Here is a 21,166-nt window from a genome sequence, read left to right on the forward strand (position 1 = left end):
AGGGTCAGTTGTGGCCCCTCCTTTGTGGAGCAGAATAACTATTGCTGTGTACCATTCTATGGGAATGTAGCCTGTGGAGAGGCTGAGGTTGAACAGCGTGTTTAGGTAGGGGGTTAGTTCAATCTGTAGTTCATGGAAGACGCAGCCTGAGACACCATCTGGCCCCATTGATGCTGTGTTTTTGGCTTTTGAAAGGGCTGTTTTTACCTGTGCTTCTGTGATTTCTGGGACACTACAATTTTCCGGTATTGCTGTGGGCCCTTTTAAAGGTGAGAGGGAGGTGAAATTTGCACTGAATCTATCTGCCAGGATAGGCTCAGTATATTTTGTGCTATTTTGCACTAGCTCAGAGCATATCTGTGAGTTGCCACTTAGATTCTTGACATAGCTAAAGAAGGCTTTGTGGTTATCTTTCAAATCCTTGGCTATTTTTCTTTCAAAGTTAGCCTTGGATGATTTTATGAGGGACCTTAGTTTCTTACTGATACTGAACAGGGATGTCTTTCCTTCTTGGGATTTGCTTTTTTTCTGAACTAGTTTCCTCCTTTTGTTGTATAACCTGTTTATGGCAGGGGTCCATCTGACTGGTTTCCTTTTCTTAGGGGAGTGAGTCTTGGTTTTGCTAGGAATGGCACGATCTATGCATCCTTGTAGGTGCTCATAGAGTGCAACTGTAAAGGATTCTGTATCTTTGGCAGTGTTATCCTTTAGAGTGGGGGCTGTGAAACTTACCACCTCTGCCTTAAGTAAGGTGAAGTTTGCTTTAGAAAAGTTTTTCACTGTGGTTTCCTTGGTTAGGGGTGGTGGTGGGGTGTGGACATCCAGGTTGATTAGTTTATGGTCTGATCTAACAAGTGACGGGTTGACCTCCGGTACGGAACACTTGTCGCCCATGTTGGTGATGACCAGGTCCAATAAGTTGTGGCCTCTGGTAGAGGAGTTTACCAGCTGATCCAGGGCATTTGAGATTATAAATTCCAGGAAGCGCTGAGCCTGGGAGTTTGTACTCAAGTAGTTTTCCCAGTTAATGGTAGGGTAATTGAAATTGCCCAATATCAGGGTGTTTGGTAGAACCTTCATGTTTTCCAGTGTCTCCAGAAAGGCGGAGTGGTGGTCCTGGGTCATGGAGGGTGATCTGTAGCAGGCCACAATTTGCATTGCAGATTTGCCCGATGTTAGCTGCGCATGGATGATCTCAGAGGCATCATGCTGCACCACTAACCTGGTGGTGTGGGTATCCTTGAGGAATATGGATACACCCCCTCCTTTTGTGTTTCTGTCCATGTTCTGTGGCCGAAATGTGTGTTATGAGTTATAGCACAGTAGTGCTGGAGTGCTCTCTGGAGCCTTGAACCAGGTTTCAGTTACTGCACAGATGTCGATGTTCTGCATACTTAGGTGTGCTTCGAGCACATACATTTTGAGATTTAAACTCCTGGCGTTGAGTAGCATAACCCTCATTTTTTTACTTGTGCTGTTTACGGAGGTGGGTTTGAATTTTGAGCCTTGCCTAAAAAAGGCACTATGGGGGCAGCAAGAGCCTTGGCCAGTATTTGAAAGCCAAGGGGTGACATGTGCAAGCCGTCTCTTGAGAAGCAAGGTGGCTTGTCGAGCATGTCATCCCAGGCTGACAGACACTGGATCCCCTTTGAATTACACCATAAGCTTAGCCAATTGTTGAAATTGATCATTTTTTCTTTATACTGAGGTATCATTCTTGGTGAGGGCAGGATGCTACTCAGGGTCAGGGTCATACCCGCCTGGGTTACATGATCAGAGAGCTCTTCCATGTCTCTTTTCATGTAGTCCAGGGAGGTACGTCTCAGGTCATTCACACCAACATGAACAATGACAGAGTCATATTTGTACTTGTTCTGGAGTGACCTGAGTGCTTGTGTTATGTGGCGGATTCTGGCTCCCGACAGGCAGCTAACAGTAACCTTCTCCTTGTCCAGCCTAGTGAGTGGGGTGTCAGTGTGCCTGACTATTGAGTCACCTATTACTAGTGTGCTAGGTATGTTACTTTGCCTTAAGGGTTATGATTATGCAGCACATTGATTTTGTGTTTTATGTGTTGTCTGGTTTGTGATGGGAGGTGCAGGCTTTGTGGGTGTCTGCTTTGGAGATCTCTGATGCTTTTGCAGGTTTTTATTTAGGGCCTCCGAGTATGATTTTTTGTATTTATGTGTATTTTTTGGCAGTGCTGGTTTGGTAGGTCTATGTGAGGCTGGAGGTGTGGTGCAAGTGTTAACCTTCTCCTCATGACTGTCTGTTCTAGTCTTTGGTGAAGAGACCTTAGCCTCCAGTTTGGCTGTATAATTGCATCTCTCGTACATGTTAGAGTTTTGTGGTAGGAGGAGAGGGCTGTCTGTGTACATGAGGCAGTTGTAAAATTGCCTCAGAATACCCAGATTCACCAGCTGGACTGGAGAGTACACCTGAAGTTGCCATTTGGTCATGCCTGAATAGTAGGGTGAGCTGCTTAGTCACTTGGTTGGTGAGGGGTGGATAAAGAGCCTTGTCCTGCTGGGCAGTCAAGTGTCAGGGTATATTAGTGCTTGACATTAGGTCTGAGCAAGTGCTGGACTGTGGGATGCTTTTTGAGTGCTCAGGTTGAGAGTTAGACAAGTTTCAAGTGAAAAACTGAAGAGGAGACTTAGTGGAGCCAGGAATAATTTAACCCTAGTTAACCGGTGCTGCCCGGCACACAAAACAGTGCAAATGCGTTTTTTAAACTACTAACTTCTGGGCTGGAACCACTCCTCCAGGAACAGATAGCTGCTCAAAGTTTCCCTGTCTCACAGGTGAACAGAGAAACATCCCTCTATCCAAGTAAGGTATGGGTAACTCAGAAACTTGCAGCACAGCCCTGAATTCAGCACTAGCCTGAAAACTGGATTATACTAGCTTAGAAAGGCGGGAAACAAGAATTTTTTTTTTTTTGAAAAGAGAAGGCAAAAACAGTAAAAAGTACACTTAAAACAGCTTTAAATGACTACAAGCGATCAGAAAAGGCTACCACACTTTAGTGTGTAGCCTGCAACAGTTAAACAATTTATTTAAACAAAACCAGCTTTTTAAAAGTGCAGGCAGTCAAATAAGTACAACATGTGAAAAAAAACAAGCTTTTAAATCACAATAAGTGCTGGAAAATCAGCATTTAAGCAGAAAACAGTTAAGTACAACAAGAAAATACAGAAAACTGATACTCCATACAAAGGCACTCTATGATCATCTGCAGGAATGCATGGATCATGCTATCCCAAGTAAAACCAATAATCCAGTAATCCCAGATACTGATCAGGGATGTCTTTCCTTCTAGGGATTTTGCTCTTATCTGTGCTAGTTTCCTCCTTCTATTGTAGAGCCTGTTTATGGCAGGGGTCCACCAGACTGGTTTCCTTTTCTTGGGGGAGTGAGTCTCGGTTGTACTTGGGATAGCATGATCCATGCATTCCTGCAGATGAACATAGAGTGCCTTTGTATAGGTTTCAGCAGTTTGGACAGCATTGTCCATTGGCATGGGGGCTGTGAACCTTTCCACCTCACTCTTAAGCAACGTGAAGTTTGCTTTTGAAAATTTTTTCACTGTGGTTTCCTTGATTGGGGATGGGGGTCATTCACAGACAAAAAGATATACGTTTACTTTCCTCACCCAACAGGGAATCACTAGCAGTGCTTTAGTTTATGCAGGCTTGAAATCTTTTCAGAAAAAGACAAAGCCCCAGAAATTCCCTGTATATTTAAGTATCACTCAAGAAACAATTTAAACAATGACAAAATGTGAAATGTATAACCTAGATAATTTAAGAGTTTGTCTCTCACATAGAACAAAAACACCAGCCCAAGTTTAACTTAAGCACTACTAGAACGAAAAGGAACCAGGATCAGACAAGGAGAAGTGACCAAAAAATGCACCTTGCCACAGGAATTGGAAAGGCCTCTAGACAGTAAGTTAGTTGAAAAGTTTCAAGATTGGGGTGCATTACACTTCCAGTCTTTTCTGAGTAAATCCAGTCTGTGGTGAAGAAAAAAGGGAGTTACCACCACAATTTTTGGAGATTGTCTAGATCTGTAGAAGAACCCTGGATATCAATGCAAAGAGTGGAAAAGCATACAAGAACATTCCCTTTCACGGGAATGAAAAATCGTCTTTCTTCTGGACCAGTTTGTAAGTAGTCCTGGAGCAGAATTTTAGTTGTCTGTTTTAAAGGGAGGCAAACTGATCTACTTCAGGTATTCTCCACAGTCAAATCAATTCTTGGAAGACTACAGATTGAAGTTTCCATTTGTGGGTGCCTGTTCTGGTCCTGCTGAGCTTGTCTGCAGTGACATTTTGTTTTGATGGTATGTATGAAGGCTGAAGGGTCAAAATGAACTTAGCTAATACTTTCCCCATTATCACCACATCAGAGACCTAAGATGATTCATGGCTATCAAAATATTGACAACTGCCAAAATCTCCCATATATTTCAGTACGTGTCTGTCTACAGGATTTTACAGATCTTGCACTTTTAACCCTATATATATATATATATATATATATATATATATATATATATATATATACACATATACATATACATATATATATATATATATATATATATATATATATATATATATATAAAATTGGGATATAGGGATCTATATATAGATATATTTATATAGGAGTGCTACAGAATCCTGAAAGACCAAAATCCTGAGACCAAAATCTCTGAGGATTCTGTAGTGCCCCTATATATATATGTGTGTGGTTTCACTTCATAATCTCGAATTACTAAAATCTCAAATTTCAGTAACCCGAGAGTATAAAGTCTAACCATTCCCAATACCTAAACCCAAAATCCCGAATCACACAATCACGAACATACATACACCATACAGCACATAACACACACACCATTCCACCCACACCACACAAACCACAAAACCCTACACTACATGTAAGCAAGCCCCCTGTACCCCCTATGTGGGGGAGGGGGTTGCGCACCCCACCACCCCTACTTATATATACCATCTCCAAGGTTGCAGATAACATAAAAAAAAAAAAAAACTCACAACACGCCATCCTCCACTCACTTGCAAATAAATACACATCACACATACACAAATACCAACAAATCCAATACTCACACTCACACTTACACATCCCTACCCTTACCTACACATACAATGTCCAAAAGCACACACAAACACTCACTCACCTGCAAGTTCAGGCACCATAACACTACACGCAACATACCAGAAATGCATAAGCGCAGATTTGAGATATTCAAATTTGCTCTTATGCACTTTCGGCATTCTGGTTTTAGACTTCATGGTCTCGGGTTACTGAAATTCGAGATTTTAGTAACTCGAGATTATGAAATGAAACTGTATATATATATATATATATATATATATATATATATATATATATATATATATATATATATATATATATACACATATATCCATTATTCAACTACAGTTAAGGCAGTTGGTATTCCACCTGACAGTTTGCACAAATGAAATTGTGTGCTGCAAGTGAAGAATCTAACAGTAAACATTAAACTATTTAAAAACATTTGTTTCCAGAAATGGTACTTTACAAAGCTATCTTGTAAGTGTTAAAACAATTATCTTTAGTTTAACAAACTGACTTAAAATGCACTTAATTTAATTACATGTTAATTTAGTTTAGTTTAATTGCATTAATTTAGTTTAACTTATTTTAAATTTCAGAACGATGTGCTGTCTGGGACAGTGCGCTAATATTCTGTCTTTTCATTTTTCTTTAAATATTTAAAATATTAAGTCACATAACAAACATATCGATTTAATACGTATAAAAGTTTACAAAATACCAACACAATACAAAGCTCTAGCTCATTAAAAGTATGAAAAGCAGTGAATGAAACTTTGTTTGCAATTATATTCTTACCTTTTCTTTGGATTTTTGCTCAGAAATAAATTCTAGAATCTTCTCATCTCTTGCAAAGGTGCTTAGTAAGTTGGAAAAGTCATACATGTCCTGATGAAGTCTTGATATCAAGAATATGTTCACAGGTTCTATTCCCAGTTTGAGCAGATTACGAGTACAGTCATTTCTAATCTTATCCATGACTTTCTCCGGATCAATATTCCCATACTTTTCTTCTTCTGCAAATATATCGTTGTCGATTTTGCTTCTCACAAAGTAAAATGGTTTATTCAGTTTGTTTATTTCTTTGACAAGTTCAACATCATTCTCTGAGAATCGACAACAGGAAACAATAATAAAGATGTCATAGCTTTTGAAATGCATTTCTTTAACATAGTTTTTAGCAAGAAATGTAGGGCTGCCTGTTCCTGGGAGATCCCATAAAAAGACATTAGGAATACTTGGATGAGGATACTGTGCAGGAGCCATTGTTATTTCTATATTTCCAGTGGGGGCAGCATGTTCTTCATCATCAGATAAACCTCGCAGCATATTGACAAGACTAGACTTACCAGCCCCCGTCTCACCAACAATTGCGATGTTCAAGGTATCGGGTTCTTCCAGCTTCTGTTAAGCAAGAATAAAATTCATTATTTTGACACTAGTAAGATTTTTCTGTACAGTCTTAGTAGTAATTAACTCTATCTCTAACTCTATCTATCTAACTCTATCTACTAAGATATATATAAAGCAGTAACTGATTATGAGAGATGCCAAGGAAAATGCATTTTCAAGTATTTATTTATGACATATTCATTACATATGACTGTAAGAATCCTTCTACGTACTGTAACTGACATAGATGGGATGTTTTCCATAAGTTTGTCAGAGACAAATGTTGATCAAAAAGCAACGTTCTTTAATGAAACATGACAGTAACCATGCAACAGACGATCTGTTTCTTGGGCTTGCTCTCTACAGACTGAGAGTTCACTGACACTGAAAAGTAGGTTCTACTGCTTGAGCTCAAGCTTTGCAATCTCAGCTTGTCCAGCTTATCTACAACATGGAATAACCACGTAGTGGAAGCAGTGTGTCTATGTGATGCATAAACAGAGTTATCTGACATTATTTTTGAATCACTGGGGTAAAGCACTCTTCTATAATATGCTTAATTAACTCTGTCTTATTCTTATGAACTATGATTTCTTCTTTTCAACCGTTAACCTGGTAGACTGACCAAAAATTATATTTTCAAGATGCTCTTAAACATGGAAAACTGCTGACCTTAAAAGAGGTTAATGTCAAGAGGATAAAGAAGCACTTTGAGATGCAGCTAAATCTAGTGGACATATTCTCTCCTTCTGAGGAAACAGTGACAAAAACAGCTGGTGGATTTGGATCCCTTTTTCTAGAGGTCACTGCAACAAATAAACAGCTCCACTGGGAAAGGCTGCAGAAAAAGGGTCTGGCTTGAAATGTTGAAGGCAATGGACATCATTGGGGAACTGTAATTAATAAATATTTTTCAGTGTCGCATGGTACAGTATAGTGGAACAGTAAAAGTGCTGCATGGTATAGTTGAACAGTACCAGCACTAAACGTTATAGTATAGTGGAACAGTACCAGTGCTGCACAGTATAGTATAGTGGAACAGTACCAGTGCTGCACAGTATAGTATAGTGGAACAGTACCAGTGCTGCACAGTATAGTATAGTGGAACAGTACCAGTGCTGCACAGTATAGTATAGTGGAACAGTACCAGTGCTGCACAGTATAGTATAGTGGAACAGTACCAATGCTGCATGGTATAGTTTAGTGGAACAGTACCAGTGCTGCACAGTATAGTATAGTGGAACAGTACCAGTGCTGCACAGTATAGTATAGTGGAACAGTACTAGTGCTGCACAGTATAGTATAGTGGAACAGTACCAATGCTGCATGGTATAGTTTAGTGGAACAGTACCAGTGCTGCACAGTATACTATAGTGGAACAGTACCAGTGCTGCACAGTATAGTATAGTGGAACAGTACTAGTGCTGCACAGTATAGTATAGTGGAACAGTACTAGTGCTGCACAGTATAGTATAGTGGAACAGTACCAATGCTGCATGGTATAACATAGTGGAAAAGTACCAGTGCTGCATGACCTAGTACAGTGGAAAAGTACCAGTGCTGCACGGTATAGTATAGTGGAACAGTACCAGTGCTGCACGGTATGGTATAATGGAACAGTACCAGTGCTGTACAGTATAGTATACAGGAAAAGTACCAGGGCTGCATGGTACAGTATAGTGGAACAACGCCAGTGCTGCATGGTATATTATAGTGGAACAGTACCAGCACTGCACGGTATAGTATACTGGAACAGTACCTACACTGCATGGTATAGTATCGTGGAACAGTACCAGTGCTGCACAGTATAGTATAGTGGAACAGTACCAGTGAAGCACAATACAGTATAGTGGAACAGTACCTGAGCTGCACTGTATATTATAGTGGAACAGTACCTGAGCTGCACAGTATAGTATAGTGGAACAGTACCTGAGCTGCACAGTATAGTATAGTGGAAAAGTACCAGTGCTGCATGGTATAGTATAGCGAAACAGTACCAGTGCTCAAGTGCTGTAAGATATAGTATAGTTGAGCAGTACCAGTGCTGCATGGTACAGTATAGTGGAACAGTACCAGTGCTGCACGGTATAGTATAGTGGAACAGTACCAGTGGTGCACAGTATAGTATAGTGGAACATTACCAGTGGTGCACAGTATATTATAGTGGAACAGTACCAGTGCTGCACAGTATAGTCTAGTGGAACAGTACCAGTGCCGCACGGTATAGTATAGTATAGTGGAACAGTACCAGTGCTGCACGGTATAGTATAGTGGGACAGTACAAGTGCTTCACAGTATAGTATAGTGGAACAGAACCAGTGCTGCACAGTAAAGTATAGTGGAACAGTACCAGTGCTGCATAGTATAGTATAATGGAACAGTACCAGCGCTGCACAGTATAGTATACTGGAACAGTACCAGTGCTGCATGGTATAATATAGTGGAACAGTACCAGTGCTGCACATTATATTATAGCGGAACAGTACCAGTGCTGCACGGTATAGTATAGTGGAACAGTACAAGTGCTGCAAGGTATAGTATAGTGGAACAGTACCAATGCTGCACGTTATAGTATAGTGGAACCATACCAGTGCTGAATGGTATATTATAGTGGAACAGTACCAGTGCTGCACAATATATTATAGTGGAACTGTACCAGTGCTGCACGGTATAGTATAGTGGAACAGTAGCAGTGCTGCATGGTATAGTATAGTGGAACAGTACCAGTGCTCCATGGTATAGTATAGTGGAACAGTACCAGTGCTGCAAGGTATAATATAGTGGAACAGCCTCAGTGCTGCACGGTATAGTATAGTGGAACAGTACCAGTGCTGCACGGTCTAGTATAGTGGAACAATACCAGCGCTGCACAGTATAGTATACTGAACAGTACCAGTGCTGCATGGTATAGTATAGTGGAACAGTACCAGTGCTGCACATTATATTATAGTGGAACAGTACCAGTGCTGCACGGTATGGTATAGTGCAGCACTGGTACTGGGCTGCACTATACTATACCGTGCATTACTGGTACTGCACGGTATAGTATAGTGGAACAGTACAAGTGCTGCACAGTATACTATAGTGGAACAGCACTTGTGCTGCATGGTGTAGTATAGTGGAAGAGTACCAGTGCTGCACGGCATAGTATAGTGGAACAGTACCAGTGCTGCACGGTATAGTATAGTAGAACAGAACCAGTGCTGCACAATATATTATAGTGGAACTGTACCAGTGCTGCAAGGTATAGTATAGTGGAACAGTAGCAGTGCTGCATGGTATAATATAGTGGAACAGTACCAGTGGTGCACAGTATAGTATAGTGGAACAGTACCAGTGCTTCATGGTATAGTATAGTGGAACAGTAAAAGTGCTGCACAGTATAATATAGTGGAACAGTACCAGTGCTGCATGGTATAGTATAGTGGAACAGTACCAGTGCTGCAGAGTATAGTACAGTGGAACAGTACCAGTGCTGCATGCTATAGCATAGTGGAACAGTACCAGTGCTGCATGGTATAGTATAGTGGAACAGTACCAGTATTTGCTGGTGATAAGTAAGTTGAGGACTTGGCATATTTCAGCCTACACCAGGGAAGCATGCTAATGGTGAAAGGGGTCTATGTCCCTTTGTCAGCCGGTGTGTGTACAGTTCCCAAGACTGGGTTACCTCTTTGGAGTGAAAGCTGGATTAAAATCATTCAACCTGCCAAACATGAAGTAAGGATTGGTGTTCTTATTATGGGTTCACTGACAGGTCAACATAATGGGAGGTAGGGGGCTGGACATCCCACGTATCGAGGAGAGAAGCTAGAATGGTTCTGTATCAATGTCACTTGGCTCAGGTTCCACATTGTACTACTTGGAGGAAGATAAAATAGAAATGGTCTGGGAACTTGTGGTGAGGGAGGGGCTTCAGAAGACAATGAGTTATATTATAGTGGAACTGTACCAGTGCTGCAAGGTATAGTATAGTGGAACAGTAGCAGTGCTGCATGGTATAATATAGTGGAACAGTACCAGTGCTCCATGGTATAGTATAGTGGAACAGTACCTGTGCTGCACGATATAGTATAGTGGAACAGTACCAGTGCTGCACGATATAGTACAGTGGAACAGTACCAGTGCTGCATGGTATAGTATAGTGGAACAGTACCAGCGCTGCACAGTATAGTACAGTGGAACAGTACCAGTGCTGCACAGTATACTATAGTGGAACAGTACCAGTGGTGCACAGTATAGTATAGTGGAACAGTACCAGTGCTTCATGGTATAGTATAGTGGAACAGTAAAAGTGTTGCACAGTATAATATACTGGAACAGTACCAGTGCTGCATGGTATAGTATAGTGGAACAGTACCAGTGCTGCACAGTATAGTACAGTGGAACAGTACCAGTGCTGCATGCTATAGCATAGTGGAACAGTACCAGTGCTGCATGGTATAGTATAGTGGAACAGTACCAGTGCTGCATGGTATAGTATAGTGGAACAGTACCAGTGCTGCATGGTATAGTATAGTGGAACAGTACCAGTGCTGCATGGTATAGTATAGTGGAAAAGTACCAGTGTTGCACGGTATAGTATAGTGGAATAGTACCAGTGCTGCACTGTATAGTATAGTGGAAAAGTACCAGTGCTGCACAGTATAATATAGTGGAACAGTACCACTGCTGCACAGTAAAGTATAGTGGAACAGTACCACTGCTGCACAGTAAAGTATAGTGGAACAGTACCATTGCTGCACGTTATAGCATAGTGGAACAGTACCAGTGCTGCACAGTATAATATAGTGGAACAGTACCAGTACTGTATTGTTTAGTATATTGGAAAAGTACCAGTGCTGCATGTTATAGTATAGTGGAACAGTACCAGTGCTGCATGGCATAGTACAGTTGAACATTACCAGTGCTGCATGGTATAGTATAGTGGAACAGTACCAGTGCTGCACAGTATAGTATAGTGGACAGTACCAATGCTGCATAGTATAGTGGAACAGTACCAGCGCTGCACAGTATAGTATACTTGAACAGTACCAGCGCTGCATGGTATAGTATTATGGAACAGTACCAGCACTGCACGGTATAGTATAGTGAAATAGTACCAATGCTGCACTGTACATAATAGTGGAACAGTACCAGTGCTGGATGGTATAGTATATTGGAATATTGGAACAGTACCTGTGCTGCATGGTATAGTATAGTGGAACTGTGCCAGTGCTGCATGGTATTTTATAGTGGAGCAGTTCCAATGCTCCAGTCCTGAACAGTATAGTATAGTGGAACAGTACCTGCACTGCATGGTATAGTATAGTGGAACAGTACCAGTGCTGCACGGTATAGTATAGTGGATGAGTACCAGTGCTGCACAGTATAGTATAGGAGAACCGTACCAGTGCTGCACGGTACAGTATAGTGGAAAAGTACCAGCGCTGCATAGTATAGTATAGTGGAACAGTACCAGCACTGCACGGTATAGTATAGTGAAACAGTATCAGTGCTGCACGGTATAGTACAGTGGGACAGCACCAGGGCTGCACAGTAAAGTGTATTGGAACAGTACCTGTGCTGCACGGTATAGTATAGTGGAACAGTACCACTGCTGCAAGGTACAGTATAGTGGAACAGTGCCAGTGCTGCACAGTATAGTATAGTATAGTGGAACAGTACCATTGCTGCACAGTATATTATAGCGGAAATGTACCAGCGCTGCACGGTATAGTATAGTGGAACAGTACCAGTGCTGCACGTTATAGTATAGTGGAAAAGTACCATTGCTGCATGGTATAGTATAGTGGAACAGTACCAATGCTGTATGGTATAGTTTAGTGGACCAGTACCAATGCTGCACAGTATAGTAGAGTGGAACAGTGCCAGTGCTGCACAGTATAGTAGAGTGGAACAGTACCCTGCACTGACGGACTAGGCAAACTAGGATAATAATCCCCATTTTCAAAGAGGAGGATAAGGAGAGGAGTTCCTTTTATAAAAGGGACATGATCTTTAGCCTCCTTGGGAATTGCTATGTTGATCCTCGACCTCCATGGAATATTCATACCAGGCTGTTGAACATTTAGCTTCATCAGATAGCTGGGCCTCTGATTCAAGAGCAGTGATGTAGAGTCCAATCTATCCAAGGAACAGTGAGTCAACTGTTTGTCCTTGCAAAGATACTGAGGAGGTCATAGGAGCTTGCCGGTATTATCTACATGTGTTGGTAAGCAAAGGAAGGTAGATGACCATGCACTGTGGAAGGTTCTGTGGGAGGTGTTTTATAACAGGGCATGGTCCCAGAGTGATGCTCTATTCAATTTTGTCTTTGTATTTGAGGAGGGGGATTTGTGTCCACATTATCTGTATTAACTCAAATAGATTCATGGTGGGAATAGAACTCTACCAAGGCTGTCTATTACATACATTCACATTTGTGATTTTTTTAGATGATTTGTCTATTTCCCCTCAATTATCTATCTTTACTGTGCACAGGAATTTTTCCCTGCTTAGTGTGGATCAGCTATAATGAAAGTCAGCATCTCCAAATGAGAGGGCACATTTGATTTACAAATGAGTGACATTTTCTGCAAGTGATGGAGTAATCTACTAACTTAGGTAGAAGATTTTAAGTATCTTGGGGATTTTTTTTCTTTTTTGAGATGGACATAGCCCATGGATGTATTCATTATACAATCCATAGTAGTACTGCAAAAATTTTACCCGACTGAGGTGGTGAACTGAGACGCTATACAATGAAGCTATCAATCTGTTTTCAATCTATCTCTCTGACCTCACCTATATGTACTATCTGGTGTTTCATTTTCCACTACTGCAGGGTTTGATTAACTCAGCCTCCATCTGCATTCTATGGTGACTCTAAGCACGTCATTTAACCATACATTGCTTCCACAATGTGGCTGAAATGGGTCAGTGTGAATCAATTGACAACCGTGAATAATAAATGTATTTATTTCTTTACTTGTTTGAGAACAATTACTGCCCTTCTGGGTTAGGTGGAGGCAATTGAGGTCCTTCAGGTACCTTCTGAGAATATCCAAACAGGAATTGTGACAAGTATGTCCTACAGGGCAGATGTTGTGCATATGGTAGGGATTACATTTCTCATTTGCTGATAAATGTCTGGAGATGCTACAAGATGAGTTGGAGGCTGTTTTATTTGTCATTTCCTGCTCAGATTGTTATTGCCATAATCCCTGTTAGGACATGCAGATTATAAAATGATAGCTGGATGGACATTTTCATGTGCTTCTGAGATTTGAAATTATTTCCTACAAAAATGTCTTATTAAAAGGTTTACTGCCTACATATATGAAAAAAGTCATTGACAAAGTATATGATTTCCTGTGTTATGACTGTGATCATGCCCTCAGACTGTCATCAGAACTGTTTAATTTCCCTTACCACACACACACACACAAAAAAACTCTGGCAAAATGGTTAAGGTTATCAACTCCAAGGCACAGGGTATGATTCTGATTTACAGTCAGTTTGTGTGAAATTTGCATGTTCTCCCCATCACTGCAGGGTTCCTCTAACTCCCAAAAACATACTCAACATTTCCACTCAGACTATAGGTTGTGCCTATAGAAGAGATGTATAAGCAAACCACTTTAGACATCAGCTGCCTCCTCTAGCTAGGAGAACACAGATGACAAACTGAGCACTGTGTCAGGGCTAGTCAATCAATCATGTAAAGATGGACTCTGAGTGATTTGATCACATTGACTAATGTCGCCAAAAATGTACATGGTATTTGCTGGTGATAAGTAAGTTGAGGACCTGGCATATTTCAGCCTACACCAGGGAAGCATGCTAATGGTGAAAGGGGTCTATGTCCCTTTGTCAGCCGGTGTGTGTACAGTTCCCAAGACTGGGTTACCTCTTTGGAGTGAAAGCTGGATTAAAATCATTCAACCTGCCAAACATGAAGTAAGGATTGGTGTTCTTATTATGGGTTCACTGACAGGTCAACATAATGGGAGGTAGGGGGCTGGACATCCCACGTATCAAGGAGAGAAGCTAGAATGGTTCTGTATCAATGTCACTTGGCTCAGGTTCCACATTGTACTACTTGGAGGAAGATACAATAGAAATGGTCTGGGAACTGTGGTGAGGGAGGGGCTTCAGAAGACAGTGAGTGATGTCATCAGAATCAGTGATAGACCCATGACAATCAAACCCCAATGTAATGACGGGGCAGCATTAATAATCTCAGCCTGTAACTCAGGCAGTGATTGCTGGATCTTCTAGATAAAGCAGAGCAACATGTATTGATGTTGATAAAGGGGGACCTGTACGCTTATATCATGGCAGGCAGAACAAGATATGAGAACTTCCTGGGTCAACATGGGTTAGACAACAAGAAAAAAGAAGAACCAGAGACCATTCTAGACTTCAGCCTGGCAAAAGGCTCGATGATTGCCAACACATGGTTCAGCAGGAGAGACAAAATCAAGTATAAGACTGGCCAATATGCCCCATAGATAGTCCTCCTCTTAGTGAGGAAAGGGCATTGGGTTAAAGTCAGAGTTTGGGGTGTTTATAGGTAAATACTAGGCTATTAGTCTGCAGACTATTACAAGTCTAGCCAATAACCACAAGTCAGATTCAAACCCTTCACCTTGTATCTGTGAGGTAAAGTCATTAACCATTACGTCAAACCCTCTCTGCCTGCCCAGTAATGATCAGGCCAAAGTCTAGAATGGTCTACCCAATGTAACAGTCAGCCCTCAGAGTAAAATACTGGTCGCCACGATCATCTGCAAGCATTGGTGGGAAAAAGCTTTAAGATTTACAGGACTAGGTTGAAGACCTGGAAGTTAAATGACATGAAAGGACAAGAGTTTACAGAATTACTTAGGACTCTAGAATATCAGGAGGAAGAGGAAATACATGCAATTGAGGAAGAATGTCAGTCTTATAATAACATTTATGGAACCAATGGAAGAGTTATTCGGCTGAATCGGGTATAGAAATAAGATATCCAAGGAAAGCTGATGGTAGAAGTCCAATAAGTTATCAAAAAGAAGGAGTGCAGGAAAAATGCGAGATAATAAACATGGACTACACTAAGAAGAAATATGAGCTGGTTAACAATCAGGATAATAAATCAGTTGCAATAGCAAGGGACAAGGCATCAGAGGCACTATACCAGCTTCTGAAAAGTGATTCAGCAGATGGCACAAAGAAACGCCATCAGGTTCCAAGGGAAAGAAAGCATGATAAAGAAGACATCATCAGACAGTCTTTATAAGGGATACAACAACAACCTGGTCACCAGTCCCAAGGACATCAAAGGCAGACTGAAGGAGTACATTTAGAAACCTCTGAATGAAGAAAACCACACAGAAGCTGTACTGCCTCAGACACAGCCTTCAATAAAAAAGAACCGCAGCCCACCCCAGGACAGGTAGGTACAGTGCTAAGGCAAATGAAGTCAGGAAAAACACCTGGCTTAGATGAAGTCACATCAGATAATATGAAGATGCTGAGTGAGTTTGGGGTGAAATAGCGTCAGAGGATCCTCACAGCAGTGTGGAGAGAAAAGCACATCCCAGATGACTGCAGAATAAATATTCTAGTGCTAATACACAAAGATAAAGAGGAAAGAATACATTTGGATTGCAGGCTAGAGACTGCCTTCCCTGTGAAGGACTGACATCAGAGTATAGGCAAAGCGAAAGGAATAGAGCCGGAGGGGTCCTAAGTGAAAGACCCACACTGGTAGTGTTTTTAGTAGAATCTTGGACTGATGCTGCTGTCATAAAATGGATAATTGGTAGGGTATATAAAACACTGCATGATAGCTATAAGAATCAATCAGAGAAGGTTACAAAGGATTGCGAAGAGAGACTGGATAAGCAATTATGGCTCCCAAATATGCAACAAAGTCTAGAAGATTTAGGAATTTTGCTGCTAAGCTGTGCTTTGTGTACCTTATCAGCTATTGTAGTTTAAGGAACTTTCCAGGGTGGGGGCAGTATTACGCTAACTCTGCTTAGCATGTATTACAAGTAAGATGTAGAATGTACATGCAGAAGCAGCTATGTTGGGTATTTAATAAAATGTCTGTTAAGCTGCCATCATGTCTTCACTCGTCATTCAACATGGTGTCAGAAGGGGGATTCAAAGTCGTCTAAGTCTCACAAAGTGCAAAAAAGTGTCAGAAGCCATTTCAGTCTTTCAAAGTGCAACAAAATGTCTGAAGTTGTACAAACTTCTTCAAACTGCAACAAATGTATACAATAAGTCACATAAATCTTTTCATGATGCAATGAATGTATAAAGGTGCTAAAGGTATTTGCACTTACTCTTACAGCATATCAAATGAATTTTGTGAACCAAAAGTATATAAGTTGTTCATATTTACTTTACAGGCATGTCAGAATTTTTTATTTTTTGGATGTATTGTTTTACATGCTTTTTTGCACATTATTTATAACACTTGTTGTACCTTTTCATGTTTTTGTTCATGTTTTTATATGTTTATCTATACACTGGGTTATATATGTATGTCTTCATATAAATCATTAAAAGTGGCAGTTTTTATAGCATTTTAATAGTAATTTTAAAGGAAGTGGTATAACAAAAATAACTACGATTCTTAAGCTTTTATAATAAAATAATTATTTAGCTGCTGGAGAAGGATCATAACACGACGTATTGAATGAATGTCAGACACCTTATTTTGTTGTACTACATTTGCAGTGTTCTGTGCTATTTAAAAGCAGCTTTAAAGTAGTTTATCATTTTTAAAGGAATATTTGGTTATGGTACCTTTAAGATCTAGTGACTCCAGTTGGGACTAGCAGGTCATGTGATGAGGAAACGTTTTAAAGTTGATGCATGCAGTTTTGAGTCAAATCTGACGAAATTTGGCAATGTTTAAACAAAAGCACTAAAAAAAATTGGGGTCTGTATAACCCAAGTTTTCTGATTTGCATTGTTTTTTGTTTTCAAGATGTAGAATGTGCATGCAGAACCAGCTATGGTGGGTTTACAATATTTACAATAAACTATCTGCTAAACTGCCACCATGCATTCACTCGTCATTCAACATTGTGTCAGAAGTGGGATTTAAAGTTGTCTAAGTCTCACAAAGTGCAACAAAGTGTCAGACACCAATTCAGTCTTTCAAAGTTCAAAAAATGTCTGAAGTTGTACAAACCTCTTCAAACTGCAACAAATGTATACAGTAAGTCACATAAATCTCTTCATGATGCAATGAATGTTTAAAGGTGCTACAGATACTTGCATTTACTTTTACGGAATATCAAATGAATTTTGTGAATTGAAAGTGTACATGTTGTTCATATTTACTTTACCGGCATCTCAGACTAATTTTATATACCCAAACCTTTGGTGTTTGATGGCAATGTTGCAGAGAATTGGTGTGTATTTGAACAAAAATATGATATTTTCATAGAAGCTGCTCATTTTGATAAAGATTCACATACCCGAGCATTTATACTTCTCAATTTAGCTGGCTCAGAGGCCATAGACTGAGAACATTCTTTCGTTTCTGCACCTGATGTTTATGTGGGAGAGTGAGAAAACCACAAGCAGAAATGCAGGAAGACCCACACTGTTTAAAATGCAAATTCAGAGAAGTGTGTAACCCATAGACAAATATAATGATGGAAAGGCATAAATTTAACACAAGGAATCAAAAGCATGGTAAAACTATTGAAGTATTTGCTACCGATTTAAAAAATAAAGCAAAGTCATGTAAATTTGGGGATTTGCAAGATGATTTAATAAAAGACCACGTTGTGTATGGTATAAATAATGATACAGTGAGGAAAATTCTAGATAGATGAGCTCACAGAGAAACATACAAATATGCTTGCTGTGACTGCTACTGCAAATGTCAACAATGTGCAACAGAAATTTAAGATGACAAAGCTTTTTAAGTGTAAACCGAAAAGTTTTACCTTATTAACTCTTATTGTTAATTGTCGTAATTGTGGGGGTAGTCACGAATCCAAACAAGAAGAGTGTTTCGCTTTTGGGCAGCAGTGTCACAAATGCAAAAAGTGGAATCATTTCAAAAAGCTTTGCAAATCAGGACTGGCTAATAGTAGGATTAATCCAAAGCAAGCAGTAAATCAAATTGAGACTGTGACAAGCTTGAATATCAATGATGAATCTTATTATGTTGATAGTGTTGCTGTGGTTGATGTAACAGTAAATTCATGTATGTCAGCAAAAAGTAAAATATTTGTACTGTACAAATTAACGGGAAACCAATAGAGCTCAAAATGGCGCGGGATGCAAATGCAATGTCATGTCAGTAAAAACTTATTCAAAAGTAAAAGCTGGAGGGAATTTTGACTCACAAAGTGTACAAAGCTGGTTACTTATGGTGGTAAAGAACTTCAGACAGATGGCACTGGAGTCCTTTCTTGCCATTTTGCAGGCAGCAGCTATGACTTGCAATTCTATGTAGTTTACAGAGACATACAGTCATTACTAGGCCTCAAAGACAGCCTACGTATGAGTTTGATTTTGCTTAGTAAAGATGTTCATTTGAATAGCAATGAAAATTGTAGTTTTTCACAACATATTTTCAAAGTGTATATTGATCTTTTCACAGATAAACTTGGTAAGCTTCCATTTACATATTCCATGAAGCTGAACCATGAAGTTAACCCAGTTGTTCGACCATCAGGTAAGATTCCAGTAGCAACACAGAGTAAAGTTAAAGCAGAATTACACAGAATGGTAAATTCTGGTGTTTTCACTCCTGTGTCAGAACCTACTGAATGTGCATTGTCTATAGTAGTAGACCATAAGAAAAGTTCAGATGATATTCAAATATGTATTGATCCTTGTGACTCTAACATCCTCATCGTCCACTGTGTACAGTAGAGGAGGTAGCAGCATTAATGCCAAATTCCATTGTTTTCTCAGTTTTAGATGCAAATAACTCCTTTTGGCAAATCTTGTTGATCACAAATCTTTATTAAAGACTTTCAGCACACCATTTGGTAGGTATAGATTTTTGAGGGTGCCATTTGGAATCAATTCTGCCAGCGAAGTAGTCCAATGTGCCATGGAACAAATATTTGCTGGATATCCTTATGCTATTATAGTTGATGACATTATCATCAGAGGCAATGCAGAAAAAGAACATAACCGAAACCTCAGGAAAGCTCTAGATCGTACACATAAGGTCAACCTTAAGCTAAATCCTTTGAAATGCTAATTCAATCTGAAAGAAGTTGCTTATGTTTGTCACATGTTCAGGCCTTCAACCTGATCCATCAAAGGTAACAGAAATCAATGAAATGTCAGTTCCAGAGAATGTCACATCTTTAACATTTCCTGGGAAAAGATTAACTATTTAGGAAAGTTCATTCCTAACATTAGTGAGCTTTCTGCACCATTACATGAACTTACACGCAAAGATGTAAAATGGTCTTGGTATGAACAGCATCAAGAAGTGTTTGATACTTTGAAAAAGATCATTTCCAGTCCATATGCAATGAGATACTATGATGGTCATCGACCTGTAACTCTTACTTGTGATGCTTCGTAACATGATCTCGGTGCATCATGTCTTCAGGAAGGCATTTCAGCTGCATATGCATCTCATACTCTGACTCAAACAGAAATGTGCTCTCTCTACAAACAGAAAAAGAGCTTCTTGTAGTTGTGCTTCCATGTGCTAAGTTCAATGACTATCTATACATTAGACCAATTCAGATCGAACCTGATCATCAGCCATCGGTAACGATTTTGAACAAACCAATACATACAGCTCCAGCAAGATTATAATGTATGATGTTGAGATCGCAAAAATACAATTTCAGTACTGTCTACAACAAAGATAAACACATGTATCTCACAGATGCTTTATCTCAAGCACTCAGATAAATGTCAGATCAGCATAAAAATGAAATAGAAGATTTCGAAGTTATGGAAGTCAACATTTCATCATCACATCTTGATGAGTTAAGAAACCATACTGCTAAATACCCAGTTTCTCAAAGACTGTGTCACATTATTAACCAAGGATGACCAACATGTCAGACAAGTTTGCCACTTGAAATTTAACAGTATTTCCTATACAGAGATGAACTCATTGTGGAAGATGGTATCATGACAAAAGGTCTGAAAGTCGTAATTCTGAAATCACTGCAAAAGGAATACATAAAAACCCTGCACAGAGGTCACTAAGGACTGAATAAACAAAAAGAAGGGCAAGAGACATTGTATTTTGGCACTCAATGTCCAAAGATATTGAAAGAAAAACACTTTCCTGCTCAGTTTGCAACACTAGTAAACCTCATCAGCAGAAATACCTCTACAACTGCTCCCAAGTCCTGATTTACCATAGTCAACAGTTGCTGTGGACATTTTCAAATGGAATGGCCAACACTATCTGGTACTAGTTGACTCATAGTCTGGTTGGTTCAAAGGTGACTTACTTTGTTAACTGTCTATTGCAGTGATTATGAAATTAAAGAGACATTTCTCAGTTCATGGAAGTCTGCATAAAGTCATATCAGATAATGGTGCACAATTTACTAGTCAATATTTTAAAGAATTTGCTACATCTTGGAATTTCATTCACGTAACCAATATCCACAAGCTAATGGTGTAGTTGAATGTGCAGTTCGTAATGCAAA

General features: G+C 39.8%; 1 protein-coding gene across 1 annotated transcript in view; it reads right to left on the bottom strand.

The window, feature by feature from the left end:
- LOC122815149 (interferon-inducible GTPase 5-like) overlaps nucleotides 1–21,166 on the bottom strand; it is a 153,538-nt gene that overhangs the window by 57,866 nt on the left and 74,506 nt on the right. The window contains exon 2 of the mRNA XM_044087404.1: nucleotides 5,928–6,533. Coding sequence (XP_043943339.1) covers nucleotides 5,928–6,533 — 606 coding nt within the window. The remainder of the gene's footprint in view (nucleotides 1–5,927; nucleotides 6,534–21,166) is intronic.

Source organism: Protopterus annectens, chromosome 11.part0, assembly GCF_019279795.1.
Source record: "Protopterus annectens isolate FY-2018-M chromosome 11.part0, PAN1.0, whole genome shotgun sequence".
Classification (NCBI taxonomy): Eukaryota; Metazoa; Chordata; order Ceratodontiformes; family Protopteridae; genus Protopterus; species Protopterus annectens.